Genomic DNA, 22,647 nt, shown 5'->3' with positions numbered 1-22,647 from the left:
TATGTATGTATGTATGTATGTATGTATGTATGTATGTATGTATGTATGTGTGTGTGTATGTATGTGTGTATGTATGTATGTATGTATGTATGTGTCTACGTATGTACATATATGTGTACGTACGTACGCACATATGTACGTACGTACGTACGTACGTACTTACATACGTACATACATACATACATATGTATGTCTATCTACATCTATCTATCTATTTATCCATCTATCTATCTTCATCTATATACTATTGCACTGTCACCTCCCTACCCTGAGGGTATCAATTCTCACTTACATCACATACCAACAACACAGACTAAAAACTAACAGTCCAACTATTCTCCTTATCACAACCCTGACCTCTATACCAATCACACAAAGCCAACAACGCACATACCCATTAGGCAATCTACTATCTAAATTGCTATGTAGTTATCATAGTGTATTGTATGACAATTGTGCGCCACTCTGTAGCAAACTAAATTGATGAACTGCAAAGCCAACACTACAATGGCTTCATCTACACTGATGTACATTGATGTATCATTACATTACCACATACTGTTTATAAGAGTTTAACAATGCACCATGTGTGTATAATTTACAAATCTGAAGTCAATTCAGTGTATCAAAATTACTGTTTTCATGCAATAATGGCTCTTTTTGAAGGTTTTTTTGAAGATTTCCTAAAAGTATGGGTGGAAAACCATAAAGCCTTCTGATAGTACTGTTCACGGAGAGTATCCATTATAGAATAGGGGTGACAGTATTTCAATTGTAACATATACATTTTTAGAACCTACAGATAGATTTTGTGGATTTAAGTTGTAAAGCTGGTATATCCTAGACCTTGGATGGGAATGACTCATACCATCAACATGTACAAAGACATACTTGACCAGTTAAACATTTGACTATCTACCTGAGGACGAAAGATCCATCAAGATTTCTAACTTTTTCTATTATCTCGGAAATAACTGAAGTGTATAAATTGATAAATGTTTAGGCCTAAAAACAATTGATTGGTTCCGGTTACTCAACCCCACCTAGTTTTTCACTGTTGAACCTAAACTTTCAGTTAACGTATTCGAGAAAAAATAAATAAAATCATGAAAATTGTGAAGTCTCTCAAGAAATAATGAATATGGAAACTGACATCAACTTAAAAAGACAATATAAAACTGTTCTTCAATCTGTAATGGCAGTACATCTGATGGGAAGGAAACAATAAAACTGAGACCATATGGAAAACAACGAAACAAGGCATTTTAATAGCAGGTCTCACGCTGCCCAATGCCCATAACAAGTAATTTTTATGTCCGTACTATGCTTTGATGATTCTATCAATGAAAATATTTCACTGTAACAGATCTTGTTAAATGATGTAAAACAAAACCTGATAAGGTTTAATGAGTTTACTTGATTCCCATATATGAACAATATTTCTACCAGAAACTGAGCTGAACTCTTAACTCTATTGGCACTAAATATTTGATTTGATATTAAATTAATGATCTGGAATACTTTGTTGATTCATCATCAAATAAGTAAGCGAATTCAATCCATCAATGTTTTAATAAACTTTAAAATCAAAGCAGAGCTTGAAATTATTTTTTTATTCTTTTGTAGTCCTAGTGGGTTACCAATTCCAGAAATTGGTAGCCCAAGGATGGTGACAAATAGTCCTATATATGTATTCCTGAACTGAAAACAGAGTTCCTCTTGTCAAAAAAAAGTCGGTAAATCTTCCAGCCTTTAAATCGTTGCATAATCGGTGGTAGCCTCAGTGGACTACCAGCTGCAAATTATGGTAGCCCAATGACAAGAATTGGTAGTCTGTGGACATGGGACTAACTGTTAATTTCGAGCCCTGACTGAAAGTAACTATGCAGTGGGGAATATCTGTTATATTAAGATTTATGGTCATGGCATTGTATGGTTTTGGATAAGCCTTTTTAGATCCTGGCAATCGATTGACAGGCAGACACGGGTGGATGGTGCAAATATTTGTATATTTCATATACCATAGTGTTTTGAAACTTTGGTTTGGAAATTCAACAGTTTATATGCTATAAACTAAAAGGTTTTGTAGTTTTTTTATACATTCAGTACCTTGGTAAGCATTTAGATCCCAATTAACAGAGGGATGAAATCTGGTATTACTAAACATATTACACGGGTTTGACTTTTTTTTTCATTTTATTTAAATCATTTCATATACTAAGTAGTAAGAAAAAAGACTGATTATTATTGGTTTTTATGTTACCATAGTAACATTTAGTTTGTGTCTAACACACAAAGTACAGCCTAATTGCTTAGCAGTGTAAGATGTTTTTTCTCTCTCTAACCTTTGTACAATTTATATTCATGTTGGGATGACACTACTATTCATTAAGTTTCACATTGCAGCAATACCAGCATACCAACTATATATGATTGTTGTATAAATACATTTATATTCGTTCATAGTTTTGTACATTTGTTGTTGTTACTACTACTACTGCTGTTGCTGTTGTTGCTACTGCTGCTGTTGTTGTTGTTGTTGTTGTTGTTGTGATGTTGTTGTTGTTGTTGTTGTATATTATTATTATGAGGGGACAAAATTTGTGTGTTCATTTTTTTTGAAAATTTAAATATATTTTGTTATTGCTCACACTAATACTATAAGACATTAAAGTCACTGACTTGATAAATCCAATTTTCTTCAATTTTCTGTAAAATCTACAAAACTGACATAAACACATTTTACCTCTTATCTGTTTTGCATCCTTACAATCTTGTAGAATTGAATTAATCCATGTAAAGTGTCCTTGCAATGTAGTCAGCTAGAAACCACTGTGTATAGTAGTACTCACACACAAATCAACGATATTACAATATACCCCTGCACATCGTAAGATTGACCTGGTACACAGAACAGTCAGCTGTCCATCTCTCTCCACAGTGTCTTATAACATGGTGTCCTTAACATATATAGTTCTTTACATTTGGAATACCAAAGTCGCATGTACTCAGATGCATGGACTATCCCATTACACTCACAGGGATATGCAGTGGCAAATTTCACAGCTCTTGTGTGGGTCATTCCATTTCACTTCAAGGGGTGGGCTGTTCTACTTATATGTTTAGTGAAACCTTGTAGATACATTCTCATGAATTCTTGACAAGGAATGTTCCATTTTCGCCATAGGGGAGAGTTGTCACATTACGCTATCTGTAGACAACTCATATTACCGTCTTATTAAAGTGTATTTGACTGAGTTGATTTAATGGAACATTCCATTTTACTTGTAGGGGTAATTGGGATCTTGGAGGGGAACTTAATCTTGATTGAATATGACTTTAGTGATGACTGCATATATTGTAAGTTGTGTTTGTACCAAAAGTACAATGCACTGTGTATTCAACACAAAGGTATTAATTCTTAACCTAAACCCTGTTCTTATTCACACATGACTTAAATTTTATCAAATTCTATTCATTCTGCACTGATAATCACCTATTGGACTATTCCACTCTGTCAGGGGTAAAACCCATAATTTCAAAATCAGCAGAATGAAAATTATTCTGATATTTCAATTGCTACATAAATTTGGATTAAATTATTTTCAAAATCGTATCTTCTGTTCAAATATGTGTGACTAGTTCTTGGTAATGTTAAACGGGATACAAGCAGAGTTTATACATTTTTGGGTATAAATTTTCCTGCATATTTGAAGGGTACTCACAGTATTCTACTTACTGTTGCATACTTAGCCGCCACTTGCATTTGACTGAACTCAAACCTGGTATCAAGATATAACTTATAAACGATCTGATGACATAATTTATTGTAATATACATTTTAGTATGTATAATCTATATTAAGGAAATCCCTAATATCAACTGTTCTCCAACAATGCCAGAAGACAATTGGGAACTTGCAATCCCGCCATGTTGAATGTTGCATCATGGGAAATGTGATAATAAATACTAATGAATTGGTATCGTCAACAATACTGTTACATCGTTTGCAAACATGAACGATCAATTCATAGTTACCCTGACCATTGTGGGAGGTTTTTTTTATAGGTAGCTCCAGATTAGGTATTACCACAGATAATCCCATGGTTCTTTGCATCTGAGCATGCCCAGTCTGGATTGCAAGTTCCCTATTGTAACATCAGAGAAGGTGTGCATTGACATTAACATCATGCTGAATTAGTTTAATCCGAGAATGACACACCAACAATTTCAAGAAACTTCTCAAAATTTGCATTAAAACAAAGTACATGTACTAGCATACCTTTCTGAAGTTATAACAACTTAGTCAACTAATGATACCATTCATCAATGTAACATTAGGATCAAATTCCACATTAAGAAAGCCAACTCTGAATCCTTCAGCTACAGGGCATCCATCGTTACAAATTGTCCATCAATCTAATCACTTTCTTTTGTCTCTCATTCTTCTTGGTGTTCCATATATTCTCAGGTTTTTTGGTTTCACGTTATTTTCAATTTTATCTGTATTTATCTCATGTGTATGTAATATATTTTGTATTTTATCGTAACTACATTTCATGGCTGTGTTGCCATAAATAAATAATTGTATACGATAAATAAAATAAATAAATAAAATAAATAAATAAATAAATAAATAAATAAATAAATAAAATAACAAAACATATAATCACAGTTTTAGATACTAATTATTTTCGCTTGTCTAAAAAACTTCTAAACTTGAGCTTGTGGCACGTTATAATATTCATGAATGTCCCATCATATTACCTATCTGTTATCCCTATAACTGAATGGAATGTCCAGGAATAAGAAGTATTTTCAGGAAGAGTAAATGTAGAATTATGGCTGATGTAATTGGATTGTCAGCCCTCCTGAGTGACTCATTCCTGTGTAAGCCAATTCACTACAGATCACACAACCATTTGAAAAGAATCAATTGTGTGTGTAAAGAAAGCCTATAAATCATTAGCTCCAAGGCAAAACTAACTACCCTGACTATAATATCTCTGTCGAACAACCAAATAATCACTTTTTTGTAAAAATGTTGAAAAAATTTGAACTTTTATAGCTAATTTTGGTAGAAATTCATGGGTGAGAATATTTTCATGTACAATTATTGAAAATTAAACAGAAATGATAAAAATTTCAGGACAATAAAAAAAATTTCTGATCCTCAAGCTGACAGTAGCACATCTACTTTTTTCAGATACATGTACACTTGTATGTCATAAAGGTTTGTTGCAACCCTAGATCAAATATTGATCACAAAGTTTCTTACCAAACTTGCTAAATTAGCAGAAAAATATCTACAGTACTTTTTTATTTTTTCCACTGCCCAGATTAATATATGCAACCTATATTCAAAATATACCAAAATTAGGAGCAAAATATCAGAATTCAAGAATTTTTGTAAATTTAACCGAAAGACCGATCATACAAGACTAATAAAGTATTAAGCTTCTGTAAGTTATCAAAAGTAAACAAGAAAAAATAAACAAAAAACACAAATATTGTAACAACATTTTAAAATGACAATTTAGACGTTCGACAATGTATGCATACTTGTAGCACACACACTAAATCGTGCAAAAATAAATTAAACGAAAAAAAGATCTTGGCAAAAATTATCCTTTTAAATTACCATATTTGAGAAATGGAATAATGGCGACTGGTGTTAAGAATTGTACAGCAGATAATCTTGCGATTCTAAAACATCATTTGGTGCTTAAAACTGAAAGCCGATGCATCACCGTACTGACATGACCTTTGACCTGTTCCAATGAATGATGTCAACATGGAAGACACTGCAACTGTGATAATCAACAATACACAAAATACAATATTTTTATATTTCTTTCCTCCTCACTACATCATACTTTTATGACCATTAATATTTTATTGTTATTATGCCATTATGAGAAATTCTGCCCTCCAACTGATATTTTATGAGACACTGGGTCAATAATGACATGATATTATTATTAATATTTTAATATAGGGACTACAATTTATGTATTCAGATACATATTGTGAATTTTTATTACAAGATTTTATTGCTTGCATAATAAAACTTCTCTTAGTTTATTATTCATCAAGGACTTCATAGTGTAACACTTGTTTTTGCAAATAAAATTGGTTTCTCGGGACTTACTGTAAACCTGGGACTTTTCATTTACTGACTTATTTTCGCTTATATTTTGCTGGAAAACAGAAACGCAAAAATAAGTAGTGACTAAATAGCCTTCTTGTTCATGAACACAATGTACAAGTTCGGTAATCAACAAAAATTAGTCTGTGAGAACCAGCTGAAGACTAACATCGCAAAATGTTTCAGTGGCAAAAATATCTCGGTTCACATATTCTGTAAGTTACGCCATGATGAGGTGCCCTCACATATTGGTCAAGGAGGCTGTGACGGGGCGCCCTCACACATCGGTCACGGTAGCTGGCGAGGGAAAAACATCATGTATCTTACAGTAGTTGCTGGCATATTAAAATTTATTTTGTAGTGTACAAAATGTGTTGTTAATTCATGACATCTTTGCTTTCATTGTAAAACTTGTATTTTTATCAAGAGGCATTATCACATAGTCAAGTTTGTTTTAGCGTACTTTGAACTTTATTTCTGGTTTAGTAAAATTTGTTTTAGTGATCGCTAACTTCTGGAATTTAGAATTAGAGCGTAATGAGATGGTTGTATTTACCAACATCAAAAGTGACAATATTTGTCAGGAATTTAGAATAGGGATTGAATAGTATACACTTATTGCCTGGTTATGACTCATTAGTAGACATCTATTACCCTCTAGGGCTATTATGCAGAAACTATCTCCCCTAGACTGAAGATCACTTTTAAGGGATGTCTACTACCCTGAGGGCTGTTATGCAGAGACTATTTCCCCTAGGTTGAAAGATTGCTTAGTTACGAGTGTCTACTACCCTGAGGGCTATTATGCACCAACTATTTCCCCTAGGTTGAAAGCTTACTATTACGAGGAAAGTCATCAGAATGATCTGTTTTATTGATCTTATTTCAGGTTTTCAGAGTATAATAAGATGACTGAAACGTGATCATCTCTCTGTGGTGTAGTGGTTAGAACTCAGGATTACAGCAGTCGGAGAGGTCATGGGTTCAAATACCACTGGAGATAGAGGAGGTTTCTGTGACTGACTCAAACCCAGTGAGAGTGTTCTACAGAATCAATGGGTAGACTGTATCACTCAGTCGTGTCTCACTCACAAAAAAAAAGTGCAAATTTTGGGGGACTACTGGAGTAATGACTCAAACAATCAGACATGATTACTCATATGGAGCCTGAAGGTGCTATGTTTGCTAAGAGGGACTCCGGGATAGCCTGTGGACTGACCGGGAAAGCCTTAACAGTTCCACAACAACGTGATATAGAGCATGCAACGTAGCGTTCTGTAGAATTGTGTGGTTGTGTGTCTGTGTGTGTATGTTTGCGTAAAAAAGAAAATGATTGGGAGCAATTCACAACGAAAAATAAAATAAATAAATAAAAAATGTCTGAGTTAACAAAAAAGACAATATTTGTAGAACAAGAGGAAAAGTTAGAGGTGAAATATAATATTGTTTTTTAGTGTTTCAGCACTTTGCATTTACTGTATCATTAGATGGTTAATATAAATAACAAAACTGTTGATTTGTAGGACAATAGGAATTGGAAAAGTCCATTTAGAATATTATGGGGGGGGGGGGGGGTTTACGATTTATTTTGTTGAATTGATAAATTCAGGAAATATGTGTAGTGTAGGACAATTTGTTTTTAGGTACATGCAGCTGTGACCTGTACTAAAAACATATAAAGATATCACAGCTGTGACAGGGACCAAGGGATGGAAATAAGAATTCTACAGGGATGTATTACTCTCTGAACTAGACACAGTGGAGACAGGCTGATAATATAAGACATCGTTACAATACATACATCTGTAATATTTTGTTTGAAATTCAACAGAGCTTCATTAATACCTTAACAAAGGTTTAAAGGTTCAGTTTAGATTAGGATTAAAACTCAGGTGTTAAAAACAGTTTGTCTGACAGAGTTTATAGAACATGTTAATCCAGAAGAAAAGATAATCCTATGTAATCCTTATGGCTCCATTAATAAATTACCCCTCGGTTGAAACTTTGAGAACCTGAGATTGAAGTCTTGGCCTTTAACTTTTTGCATTGACTAAGGTTTTAATATTTCACTGATGCAATTGTAAAGTAATGACATGTACTGGTATGCTCAATTCTTGTAATAAATTCAACTAATCTGACAAATAGCAATATGTGAAAGTCCTTGAACAAGAACCACCTACGTGTATGACACCAAGATCTCCTGAAACATTGAATGAAACTGTTCAATGTCTTCAGTGTATGTCTATGTGTTTAGTCAATACATACACACAATCATGTAATAATAATGCTATAATAATGTTAGGTTTTTCATCTAGCACTTTCCCACTCTATGCACTTTACAATTACAATTCCAGGTGGCACAGATCTATAGCAGCACAATGGCTTATTTCACTTCCTCAACTCTGTGGGGCGCATACAATCCATTGCAGTGTACAGGATTAAAACATTCACATTGCAACCTCTATCCTACCAGGTCTCCAATTGTACAGCTGGGTTTACTGAGGTACAGTTATAGTTCAAATCTTCCCCAAGGACTTTAGCCACTCAGAAACAAATAGCAGCCATGGATCGGACCTGCAACCTGAAGATTGCAAACCAGCCACACTAAGACTCCAAGTACACTGTACCCATCCTATCTGATGTAGGACTTCAAATCCTCGCAGAGTTATATATATATAATGTACATAGGTGGTAAATTACATTCATCTGTTTATTATCAACACAGCCACACATACCAATCCCAACTGATGTATCACTCAGAATCCAACTGATGTATCACTCAGTGTATATACACATAGATGATATTTACATCAGTGTGTTATACACACATACATGCATACATGTACCTATCCCACCTGATGAAGGACTCCAAAACCTCATAGAGTTCCATACATGTGAGAAGGTATTACATGTATGTATGAACAGTGCTAATTCTATAATCGCTATGACAACACATTCTTACCTTACTGTTGATATCAGCCCCTGCATCTAGTAATACTATGACAACTTGTACATGGCCATTCCTTGCAGCTAGATGAAGTGGTGTGTGATTTGGTGGTGAACTCTCTAACAGACCTGGGTATTCTTGTAGTAATAACTGTACAGTTTCTAACCTACCATACAAGGCACTTAGATCCAGTGGAGTTTGTAAATTCTTGTTTCTATTAGCAGCTCTGCTGTGTTTCTACAAAGAGTATACACAAACACAATACACAGTTTAGCCTGTAATTTCAACATAGGTTTGACATCCTCACTCAGCTCTAATTCAAAACCATTCCATATAATTTTCACTATAGGAAAATTAAACTCTATGCATTTTGTACTCATGTATATCAAAAACTGCACAGAAATATTCCTACAAATAGTCATTTTCTGCAGGACTAAAATTAGCTGAAAACATTATAAAAAGAATTCTATGGTAAATAAAACTGTAATATCATTGTTTTGTTTTGTGACAGATGTGAGTCCTAGTTTAGTTAGTTTGTTATCGTTTGTAATCATGATATCCTAGCTCTAGCAGTAGCCTGACTCCTTTGTGGCCCCCTCTCATTGCCCATTACTAGTACCCTCTACTAGACCCCACTCCCCCCCCCCCCCCACCACCACTTCTAGTACCCGGGTGTAAATAATACATGCAGTTTGTAATTTGTATATACTACCTCTAGCAGTAGCCTGTCTCCTTCTTTGTGAACACCTCCTATTGCCCATTACTAGTACCCCCTACTAGACCCCCCCCCATCTAGTATGTACCCTGGTGTAAATGATACATGTAGTTTGTAATCATGATATACTACCTCCTCTAGCAGTAGCCTGACTCCTTTGTGGCCCCTCCCTTTGCCCATTATCCATACCTCCTACTAGAAACCCCATTCCTAGTACTCTAAGTGTAAATGATAGTTTGCAATCATTATATACTACTGGGTACCTCTAGCAGTAGCCTACTTCTTTGTGGCCCCTCCTATTGCCTGTTACTAGAACCCCCTACTAGACCCCACTCCCGACACTTCTACTGCCCTGGTGTAAATCTTAGTTCTCAATTATATATACTACCTCTAGTAGTAGCGTGACTACTTCTTTGTGGCCCCTCCTATTGCCCGTTACTAGAACCCCCTACTAGACCCCACTCCCGACACTTCTACTGCCCTGGTGTAAATCTTAGTTCTCAATCATATATACTACCTCTAGTAGTAGCGTGACTACTTCTTTGTGGCCATACTGTGCAGCAAAATGTAGAGCCGTTTCACCATCACAATTCTGTCAATAGAAAATAAAATTCAAAATCAACATATAAACAACAGCTCTTGTACATGAAAAATCCTTACGCAGGCAAAAACAATAGATGTGTGAACAAATTTCATGATTGTCAAGTTTGGAGAGAAAAACTTTACAAAGTTCTGTTAATACCAGAGGTGGTCTGTTTAGTAGGGGCAGTAGCTGACATGAAGAGGATCTGTACTTACCGCTTCATTGACTTTGATTTTCTGAGTTGAGAGTAATATTTTCACGATACCAGCATTACCACTCCAGGATGCAAGATGTACTGGTGTGAGACCTTTATTATCAGCAATGTTGGGATTAGCATCATGACTTACTAAGTAGAGAACAATATCACTGCAGAAATAAAAATAAAAATAAAAGTCCATCAGGTCATGAGTTCTGAATAATCAGTCAATCTATTCACAATGAGGCAAGCTGTCAAAATTTCACACTTTTCCAGTTAGAGCTTGGAACAAAAGTTAAGTTTAATACAAAAAAACAAAAATCACTTTCTGAGTTTGTCACCAGAGGGCACTGTTATCTATCGTGAAGTTACAGAACCACAGCTGTGGAATAAAAAAGAAAAAAAGAAAGTAATTTCAATATTGATTATTTGTTGCTAGAGGGCGCTGTTGCTATTTCACTTAAACACCTGTATACAAACACAAGTTGGAAACTAAAACCATCCAGTGAAAATGACATCAATGGACAATCCTGTTTGACACGATTATGAAACAATACAGAGTTTAACACATTACTAATAGTCAATGACTTATTTTTTGTTTTTGCCCCTCATAATTTTACAAAAAAAATAGCACTTTTTTAACAATATTTGATTACAAGTACTTTATACGATGTTGAATACAATTCCCGTAATGTTTTAACGTTGAAAATAAATTATGTTACACTATAGTGTTGTAGACCACAGTAATGGTAATTGAAACTACCATCAGAAACTGGAATTGGGTACATGTTATTGTACAAATGTATAAGTTTTCTCAGGTTGCATAATTAATGTTCACTTCAACACTTTATTGATAAATGTATGTACAATTACATATTATAATACTTAATTCGCGTGAAAATTTTTTTTTTCTTCTCATAGCAGCTCATTTTATTGCAAATATGATAACTGTACATTCAAATGTTTCTCCACTGACTCCACTATTCAGACTTCACTATATACTTAGATAGGAATATTATACTTTTAACGTTTTAAGTTTCAGTAACTGAGATACACATGTACATCATTATGGCAATTGTCTGAAACCAGTTTTGTTAATAAATAACACATCTACATGTATGTATTGATCTTGTGTGTTGTCTTCATTCAGTCAAGGAAATTGAGAGTGGCCTAAGGGGCCTTGTCATTACGAGTCTATAGAAAGGGGTTGACAATGTACAAATCGCAGTGCTGAGGTTCAAACAGATTTTAGCAACTGCAGCCACTCTTAAGTTGAATCGTTTACCAAATAATAACCTCACAGAAGGAGGCATGCCAGCTTTGGTATTGAGGACACTGACCCATAATTTGGGGAAAAATGTTGGTGAGGGAAGTCAGTGTTAAAAATTACAATAAAGATACCAGTATAAATATATGGAAGTATTATAAAGAATGGTACAGATAGTCACAGATAGTTAAGACTTCTCTATCAATTTAGCCATTATAAAAATTCAGTCATTAAATAACTATAGCATCCATTCATGAAAAAATTACTACGGTAACCATACTACTATATCTGTATGTCTGACACATTGTGTCTACAATGTGTGTATGTTGAATACCAAGTTTTCACTCCAATCAATTAAAGACTTTGCTATATACTGCATGTACAATGTATGCACTAACAAGTTGTGGCAATTCAAACCATAAATACAGGATTTCTTTTTTATTTTACCTCATGCTAGTGGGTCAAAATTGAACAAGAAGGTCAACTTGTTCTCATGTGTGCCTACATGTATGTGAAGCATGTGGAATTATAGTGTCAACCAAGAAATCAACTGTTCCTTATTTTATGATGTGCCTAGTAGGCAGTAATATTCTATTTCAGGTACAGAGAATTATGTCTATTATTTGCTATAAATCCAATTATCTCCACCTAGTGTATATTAGTATGTAACCTTGAACTAATTAGTATTCATTTAAACATAAATTACACTTTATAGTTTTTGTCAATTACAAACACTATTCTGGTGTCCAAGTTAATGACAATAACTTCTTATGGTGTTTTTCTATAACAAAGTAATAAAGGTTTTGTTTTTTTTTCACTTTGAATTTTAGTTCAGTGCAGTATTGTTACTCTGCACCAAAGCCCTTGAAAAAGGCTGTCTGTGTACAGCCAAAATGTACATGTAGGGTACTTTAAATAAATACTGATTTTTTAAAGTAAGTTTTGGACTTGTCTCCTTGAACTAAATCGTTTTGAATATAATAAAGGTACCTAGGCAGATTCTAATTTCTGATATCCTCTTGAGAAAAGGAAAATCACACCAAATACCATCAAATTTTATCAAAAAGTGACATCACCCACAGCAGACAAACTAAAACTAAATAATTGAACTGGTTTCTATGGAGACTTGGTTGATCTTCCCACACGGCAAAAAAAGCTATTATATTACAATTTAGGTAAAGCTATATATTTAATTTGACTTTAATTAGTAAAAGATCTCTGAACATGAAATTATAATAATTGAAGTAATTTACAATAAAAGATTACTAAATATACATATAGATGTGATATCATTAACATATTAATTGTGTAATGAAAATTTCTACTCAGAGAGTAAAAAAAGTCTGGGTAGGGAATCCAAAATTTTTGCCAACGTCTCGCTAGCATTGTCAGGGTAGACGAGACATCGGTGAAACTTTGGTGTTCAAATTTTTTTGAATGCGAGAAGAAATTTTCATTAGTATGGACCCAGAGTCCATGAACATTCATTCTCGCATATTAATTGTGATTTTGAATAATTAATTCATACATGTATACATATACAACACCACAGAATCATAATGTGAAATTTAGACACATAATTGTTATGAAATGAAATATTAGGGAAGAAATCCTGTATTTTTGGTTTGAAGGTTCACATAACTTGACAACTTGACAGTCCATGGTAACTGGAGTAAAGACTTTCACAGACTTGGGTGAAAGACAGTGCACCTTGTACACCACATACTGAGACATTCAACTATTTGATGGCATACATACATGTAATATCTCTACTAAGTTATAGATTTTGTGTTAATTACTATAAAATAGACAATGAGAACCAAATTCCTCTAAAATATGTAATCAATACAACACATGGAAATCACAAAACGTGCAATGATGAACACTAATCCTGTTAAAATTTAGGTATTCCACTAACAGGATTATAAAACTGTGTATTTTATCAATATTTAAAGTCATCTGGCAGGGGAGGAAACAAACAAAGAATCTTGGTGCAGGAAAGGTTTACATGTTTTTTATTCACAGAAACTACTGTTAATTTATATCATGATGGTCTATAGAATCTGTGATTATGACTGAAAAAAAGTTTTGATATTGATGTGAATTAATTTTTTTTGTGATTAGTAATAATGGGCTCTCACAAATCATATCAAGGTAGTTAGAAGTGTGTAACAGCTTGCGCAGAGGCTGTGAAGTGCCTCAATGACTAGTACATGCATGTGCGTCCTACCGTATATACTATGCAACTTTTGTTGGGTGGTTTTACCCAAGGATGCATTGCGGTGCAATGACTACGTATGCGCATGCTATATTCTATGCGCATTCTCTACTAAGAGGGTGCTATCTACAATAACATCATGAGGCAGCCGGTCACAAATGAATCTACCCTGCGCAAGCTTATGGGCTTTGCCTAGTTATGATATTATGAATATTTCCATTGATTGGAGTTGGACCATTCACAAAATGTTACAACTTTTGAAGTAATTATGAAATTAAACACATTACATTTTTTGTCCATTCACTTTCTGATTTATAGCCAACAATTACTGGTATAATAGTCACTGTTGTCTGACAAAAAATTAGCAATTGTATCAAGTTACATGTACATTTATCACAACATCAGGCATGAAAACATATAAGTATCCATTTTCTACGTACATGTATAACTTTCATGTAATTTCAGTAATGTAGAATTCTCTCCGAGCTACAAAAATGTAGGTAACATGGGTATTGATAAAGCCCCCCCCCCCCCCCCCCACACACACACACACTAACACACGTTGATATTTCAGTGTTCTCTCTGAACAAGGTAACAGGGGACGTTGCCCTCTTGTAATTTCTGTATTCTCTCAGAAGAAAGTAACAGGGACAATGAACCCTCTTGTAATTTTTACATGTACAACTACAATGTCATATCAACCCCTGAACAAAATATGAAGGACCCTCACTATTTCTTAACACATTCATATTATCACAATGCATTGCTATCTTTATCTAGCTATGAGATCATGATTATGTTACCAAAGAGTTGTATTGATACACTGAATACCAAATTATAAATGTGATATAAATACATTGACAGGGACACAACACACAATGACCTTTGACCTTACTGTACTGTGTCCTTGTACATTGTCTAACCAGTTACCACTCTACCAGTAACTTTACTACATACATAAATGTATTCATGTACAATACTTGACTGGAAATCTATTTTCATTTTTTAAAAATAAATATGCTGCTAACTTCATCACTTCAGCCTGTATAAACTATAATATTAAATTTTTACAAAATGTAAATATTTTAAGTATACTATATGCAAATACATGTAAAATACATATATTTCCAACTTTATTTTTTAACAGGACAATAACAATGTACCTTCTAATAAAATTAAAATACAACATTCTTTGTGATAGGTCAAAATGATACATCTGGGATTTCTTATGAGTCCATATTGTCAGTACCGGTAGGTAACACCAAATTTTGGTACATCACAAGAAACTGGTAGGTATCAGTGGTGGGTTATAATGCTTAGAAGACAGTGAAAGACAGTAAAATATACCCTACACATAATTCAAAAACCAACCTGCCATCTGTATTAATTCTGCCTTCATTTATAGTACACTCAATGTGTTTGCTAAGGTTTGGTAACCCTGGTAACAGAAAGGGGAAATATGGCATAGTTTCCAATAATTTATATACATTGTACCATAATTTTGGTGGGGCACCCTGGTAAAATAACAGGGGAACTCAGGTAGATTTTACCTGCTTATCACACTAAACATAGACACTGATACTGTATATATATATATATATATATATATATACATAGAAATACAACGTTAAGTTTTTTATCACATTTCATTCACACTGTCTACTTCTACCTCTATTTCTACTTGTGTTCTAGTTCTCGTAAAAGCCTATTTGGTGATAGTCTGTATGCTAACTGTGGTTTCTGTGAGTCAAGGTATAAATCGTGATGATACTGTATAGGAACTAGACCAATTCAGTGGATGAGGGTGCTACTGACAAAACACATATCGACAAAACACATACAGTATACATACATCTCAATCAATCAATCAAAGCTTTATTCAGTACTATGGCCTATACACACACATCTATATTCTATGATCTATTTGTATTTTAATAGTAAGATGCAAACAAGTTATTTTGCGACATGACATCCTAAAATTGCTGTAATGTTGGAAGTGAAAAGAATATTCACATCTAGTATATAGGCAAAATACTGACACAAAAGTTTGTACACATGTATACACTGAAATTACTACTGAAACTGAAACTGACATAATACAGATACATGTGTTCTGATTTCCTGTATTCTAGGAACAATAAATATGTGAAATTTAATATGTACCGACTACATTTGTACAATCATGTATACTGTTACAGTGACAAATGTCATTTGTAAGTTTGTGAAAATTTCAATTGCTCGAGAATTTTCAATTTTTTGCTGATCACTTAAAAAATGGTGAATCTGCTTGTGATTGAATATTAGTATACACATGGTCTGGATTTAGTCTGTGAGGTACGCCATGATGGGGCGCCCTCACACATTGGTTCCCAGGCAGGTGAGAGTAGGCTGGTGAGGATTGAATGACACACATATCTTACAGTCTAGTTTGAATCTAGCTATATGTAATAGTGTAGCTGTGTGTAATTGTTAACAAATATGCCCACTGACTGGGAAAAGCTTGATGACAAATTGTCTAAATTCTGAATGCATGTATATATAATTGGTCAATTGCTGGAATGTTATTAAAACTGCTGGTTTCATACAACACACACTACAGTTGGGTTTCATGGCCAAATACTGAAATCTTAAACCATGAAATATGTGACTTGAGGCATGTCGTGTTGCCCTGTATCAAGTCAAGTCAAGCGTGAGTCTTTGACGCGTGAGTCTTGAAGCGTTACCACTTTGCTATGTATCCGATTGTAAGATCAATTTACATCAATTACTGCAAGAATCTTACTGTATACTCTAGGGTGTCTACAGCTTGCTATCAGACTGTAGTTCATGATCCCATATGTAATATCTACTGCAGCTACATGTACATGTATAACAAAATTGCTCTAACTTTCACGCATGTTGCCTTGTTTTTCTACTAAATCCAGTCACTTTTAACCCCATTTTGTTTGTTTTATGTCCGTAACGAGTCAAGTAAACATATCATGAAAACGGAAAATCCCAAAAAATGACATTTTCATTCAAAATGTTTTTCACTTTAACTATTAACACTACAAAAAAGGTATCAGTTGTATTTTATAGTTTTATTTTTCAAAAGTAAAACACTGCCTATTTTTTTACTTTATTTTTAATTTTTTTTCAAAATGAATATTTTTGTCAAATATTGTACAAAATTCAGTTGTAAACAAATACACCAATTAATATATATCTGTATATTACATGTACTTTGTAATCAATCAAATTTGACTTTCTGACTTTTTATGATGACATCACAAACAGACACACGCTTGAAATTAAATCTTTTCTTTGGTAGTCCCAGTGGGCTACCAATTTCAGATATTGGTATCCAAGGATGGTGACCAATAGTCCCATATTCCTGAATTAAAAACAGAGTTCCTAAATTCGAAAATATGTGAGTTATTAAAAATACTTTATGTCCATATTATATGTTCCATCCTTTAAATCATCACATAATCAGTGGTAGTCTGAGTGGGCTACTAGCTGCAAATTATGGTAGCCACATGACAAGAATTGGTTGTTTGTGGACATGGGACTACTGACTGTTAATTTGAGCCATGAAACACCATACACGTTAACACTACCTGGAACTGTTATTGTTTCATTTTTACAACAATTACTTTGTCATGATCAATCATAACAAAATTCAGATATCAATTTCATATTTTAATAATTATCTGATAGTGATAGTATATCCAATATCCTGTCAAATTAATATAATCAAATTTTATCCAATATTTCTGATTATTAATATCATTAAAGTATATATGATGAATATATTAACAAGGCTTTGGTGAAAGTTATTATGAAAATCCTAAATTCTCACATTAGTGTTATCTTCTCAGTGGACTGAGCCATAAGATTACATAGGATTATTCTTTTATTCTGGACTAACTTTTTACTATTTCTTTGCCAGACACCTACTTTCACACCCTAGTTTCAATCATTAACCAAAGTGGGCCATTGAGGATTAATCTTCCTACAACTATATGTACCTACATCAGACCGTGAACGAAACCTGTTACAAACAGGGAAGTAAACAACTAAACTTGATTAATAACACAAGGCACAGCAAGTTGGAAGTACCGAGATTTATATTAGTACTATTACATTCCATGCATTTGATAAGAACAGTTTTATGGCCACTTCACATAATAGTTCAATCATAAACAAATTTCAAAGATATTATCTTTTCCATTGTTTGATAATGTCATAATAAATCTCTATTTCGCCATTATAAAATAACAGAACCAGTGTTTTGAACATGACCAAGGCCAAAAATTATAAGTTTCGACTTGTAAATTAGACAATGTCAAAGGTCGTGTCTGGTTTTTGACATAATAATCAATCAGGGCTATTTGTGTATTGTAAATTAAATTCAAGGACAAACAGATCACCACCTTTATAAAACTATACAATTACATATTACTCCCTAACACATTTCATTGCGATGGAAAATAGTTTGACCTAAGGGGCCTTGTCATTGGTTCTGTTGAGTTCAAAATATGAGTCAAAACATTCCAAATTGACATTGTTTCCTGATTTTTCATAAATTATGCTTGAGGAGGTATAATTATATAATTTATTCGTCAATATTTTTCTTCATTCAACCACACAAAATAATCGACCTAAGGATTTTGTCACTTTTTTTGCTAATGGCTCGTCATGACAAAGCCACTTAGGTTACTCATGTTTTTTTGGCTGAATGAATAAAAATATTACGGAATAATATTGATTTATACTATAAAAATTACCTCCAAACATGTTATTGAAAAGTTGAAAGATAAATTATATTTGCAAGATATAAATAATGACAAGATGTGACAGTACTGTCACTGGATTGTTTATATAAATTTATACAAAGACTTTGTAGTTATTTGTTTGAACAAGAATTGTGATGACATTCAGTATTCCTGACAAGACTATATAACCTTACGACAACCTATATGTAAATCACAACGCTCTCTGAACTATGGTGGTTCAAATGCCGTGGTAACCATAGGAAACGTCATGGTAACCTTAAGAAACGTCATGGTAACAGTATGACATCGACTGATAAATAAATTTGCAGACTATAGGGCAGACATCTGTTAACCTATAACCTTCTTCAGACCAGATGTCTGCTGTAAATCTCAAAGTGTTCTTTTTTAAAGGGTGGTATAATAAAGTAGATCAAATCTACCTGTGTAATCAAAGTGTTGTACCAGGGTTATAATATCCACCACAATTAGAGCTGTGTTTAGAAATGTTTGCAAAGTGTACACAATGTACCTAACACCCCCCACCCCACCCCACCCCCAACTCCCACATGACAATTTTGGTGTTGCTTTAGTCTAAATTGTATAGTCTAGAATGGTGATTTTTCTCTCTTTCACATTTCATCTACTACACCTGTCATTTTGCTAGTGGTCATTTGCTTTGGCCAGAAAGCAGGTGCAAATTCCCCATAGTTTTTAAATTTGCCAACTACGAGATAACATCACTAGTGTGACCACGTAATTAGATCTATACTAATCTAATCTAAACTTATCTAATCTAATCTAAAGAACAAACTCAGTGGATTGAGCTACAGGATGTGAACATAATTATCATATTTAAATGTTACTGCAGGAAATCATGATATAATTTTAGGTATGAATGAATGGCCTTTAGTGAAATACCAGGCATGGTAGGAGAAAGGCGCAAGCCAAAAATCTCCACATGACTGGATTTTAGGTAAAACTTTTTTGATTTGCATAATTGGAATTTTGCATTTGGTAAGTGTTTTCGCTAAGGATGGTAAGTAGGTAAAAACTACCAAGGTTCCACTGTCATTGCACCAGCATTCCTGAACAAAATTACCATAGACTCAATTATGGGAATCACTGCCATTTTTACCCCTCTCTCCCTTTCTGTTACTGGGATTCCCCAACCTTAGCAAAAAACACTGTTGGTGATTTCTTTGGTCTTGTTTTTGATGTGAGCATGTCAATTTACCTACCAGCACACTTTATCGTATCTAATCTAATCTAATCTAATCTAATCTAATCTAATCTAATCTAATCTAATCTAATCTTACCTGTGATTATTCAATACAGCATGGTGTAGAGGCGTATATCCAGAACTGTCCTGACAGTTGGGGTTGGGTCTCCGTAAACTGTAAATATATAATAACAAACATAGATATTAATATTTGACAATGTATAATTAAGTACTTCTCCTTTCATTCCTAGTGACGTTATGATACACCTACAAGAACATTGACAGGATAGCATTATGTTTTAAGTTCATGAATTTAACTTCGTTTGGCACCAAAATGTTCACTTAATTCACCAAAGCTTTCACCTGGTATCCAACTGTGGCTTCGTAATGGTCATAAAGAGATAGTATGGCTCAAGAATTGAATACTTAACGCTACTACATCAAAATGCTAAAAAGAAATTTATAATATCGAAGTAGAATGCGCTTCGGAAATAAACTTAAAAATGTTGCTGGTACTTCATCAATGTTGAGGACATGCATGCTGATCAATTATCAAGTTATTGATATGTAAATCATCTGTGCAACCTATCCTGGGGAGAAAATTGAGTTCCTTATAGGGATTAGCATCTACAGTAGACGACTCACACATGTATGTCCATATTAGGAATATGTTGGTAGACATATGGTTCTAGATAATAAATATGTAATTAATATTTATCATAAAATATCTATAAATGAGAAGGCTATGTCAACATACCAAACAATGACATATTTCATGTACAACATGTATAATCATATTGCATACTATAACTATTAGAACATGAAATAAATAATCATAAATAATAATAATTTATCTTTATATTTAATAATAAATGCATAAATCCTGACACCATATGTCATAAATTGATTATCAATATTAATACTAAAAATTAATGATGTGACTATGAAATATTTCATTTTCACTGTACATATTTTGTAAAATATGAATTAAACAATGAAACAAAATAGAAATACTTCCATCAAATACAATACAATGGCCAGGTTTTAACCGTAGGGTTTCTGTTGTGAAAGTTATAATATAATCTAACCTACTAGTGTGATTTGTTCAGACTTGTCTAACCATGCACTTTTCACTATTCACTTGATAAGTTTTGGTATTACTGTTAATAACAGTGTTTTTTTAAGGGTGCCGTGGTAAGCAGTTAAAATTTGATTGGGTTCCCAAACGTACGTACGTATGCAAGCACGCACGCACGCACGGACAAATGCACACATACACACACATATAACACATTATACATATACATGCTTCATTACCTTACATGCTATAGGAAATCATGGTATAGTAAATGCAAAGACAAAATGTTACAATGCAGCATTCACAAATTAGCAGCTGGAAAAATCTGTTTTGATTTAAATATATCAGAAAGGAATTTTGCAATTGGAAGTTTATCATCTGAACTAACAATACAAAAATTGTCTTTTACAAATTACATTATCTTGACAGATAAATGTCATAACTATATTTCATTTTTCTCCTTTGTGAGTTGCAACTTTTTACTATGGATTATTGAAACATCGCTGAAGAGAAAGAAAAAAATTCATCCACTCAAACAAAGCTTGTTTATTGTTACGTGTACCTACAGAAATAAGTCTTAGAGTAAATCCTAAATTGACCTTTAACCTCTAAATAGGGTATTGACCTTTAACCTCTATGCATCAACACTTTTCCCTTCTATTGTATTGTATAGATGTTATTGATACATGTGTATATCTAAAACATAGCCTACAGGGTGAATAGTTCAAGGTCACAATTTGTATAAAACTTTACTAGCCAAGGTCATATACAACAATAAAAAACCTCAATGTGGATTAATTTTTAGTTACTTTGGTATAAACTCAAGGACAATTCCAATGGAATCAACACACCTGTATAATGTACAATATGCATGTAACTACTTGTACATGTACATGTATAACCCCCCCCCCCCCCCCCCCCCCAAGAGTTTTAATGTAGTGGTCTTGACTACCATGATCACTGAATTTTCATTTTTGGACCTGGTCACAGTCATTGTGCAATCAATTAAAACAATGACAGACCTTCAGAAGTACATGTAAGCCAGTATGATGATTCAGATTTTGTGTTTACAGCAAAATTTAGTTCAGTAATTTTGACAACTTCTATCTCCATTTGTGCATTTCTACACATGCAGAAAATCGTAATGGGGGGGGGGGGGGTGCCAATGACACAAATAACATTGCAACTGACATAATGCTGTGGACCATCAAAAATGTAGCCTACCTGGGGTCTTGTAGGACTAAGGGTACTATACTACTTCAACTACCGTATCCTACCTGCCATTTTTTTTTTTAATTTTCACTAATTGTTGCTTATTATATGAAAATTCAAAAAAATATGGCATTTAGGATAGCTGAAATACAGTAGCAGTGTTAGTCCTTCAAGACATGTAGGTACATATCTACACAATTCTGGTAGTCCAAATGGACCACTTACTGTAAAAATTAATCTAAAATCTGTACTGAGATTGAATACACACTGATTTGAATGACCTAGTATAGTTCACTGCATTCATTCA

General features: G+C 33.6%; 1 protein-coding gene across 3 annotated transcripts in view; it reads right to left on the bottom strand.

Moving 5' to 3' along the window:
* Positions 1–22,647, bottom strand: part of LOC144448016 (ankyrin repeat and SAM domain-containing protein 1A-like) — a 117,072-nt gene that overhangs the window by 80,906 nt on the left and 13,519 nt on the right. For 2 of the 3 annotated variants that reach the window (XM_078138162.1, XM_078138164.1), the window contains exons 2-5: positions 20,148–20,225; positions 10,609–10,759; positions 10,328–10,402; positions 9,111–9,332 (exon numbers count right to left, since the gene is read on the bottom strand). In XM_078138162.1, coding sequence (XP_077994288.1) covers positions 9,111–9,332; positions 10,328–10,402; positions 10,609–10,759; positions 20,148–20,225 — 526 coding nt within the window. Of the gene's footprint in view, positions 1–9,110; positions 9,333–10,198; positions 10,221–10,327; positions 10,403–10,608; positions 10,760–20,147; positions 20,226–22,647 lie in introns of those variants that run through there. The other variant, XM_078138165.1, reaches the window with a different exon arrangement.

The sequence above is a fragment of the Glandiceps talaboti genome, chromosome 17, assembly GCF_964340395.1.
Source record: "Glandiceps talaboti chromosome 17, keGlaTala1.1, whole genome shotgun sequence".
Lineage (NCBI taxonomy): Eukaryota > Metazoa > Hemichordata > Enteropneusta > Spengelidae > Glandiceps > Glandiceps talaboti.
Note: the sequence above shows the minus strand (reverse complement) of the source record. Positions and strands in the feature narration are given on the sequence as shown.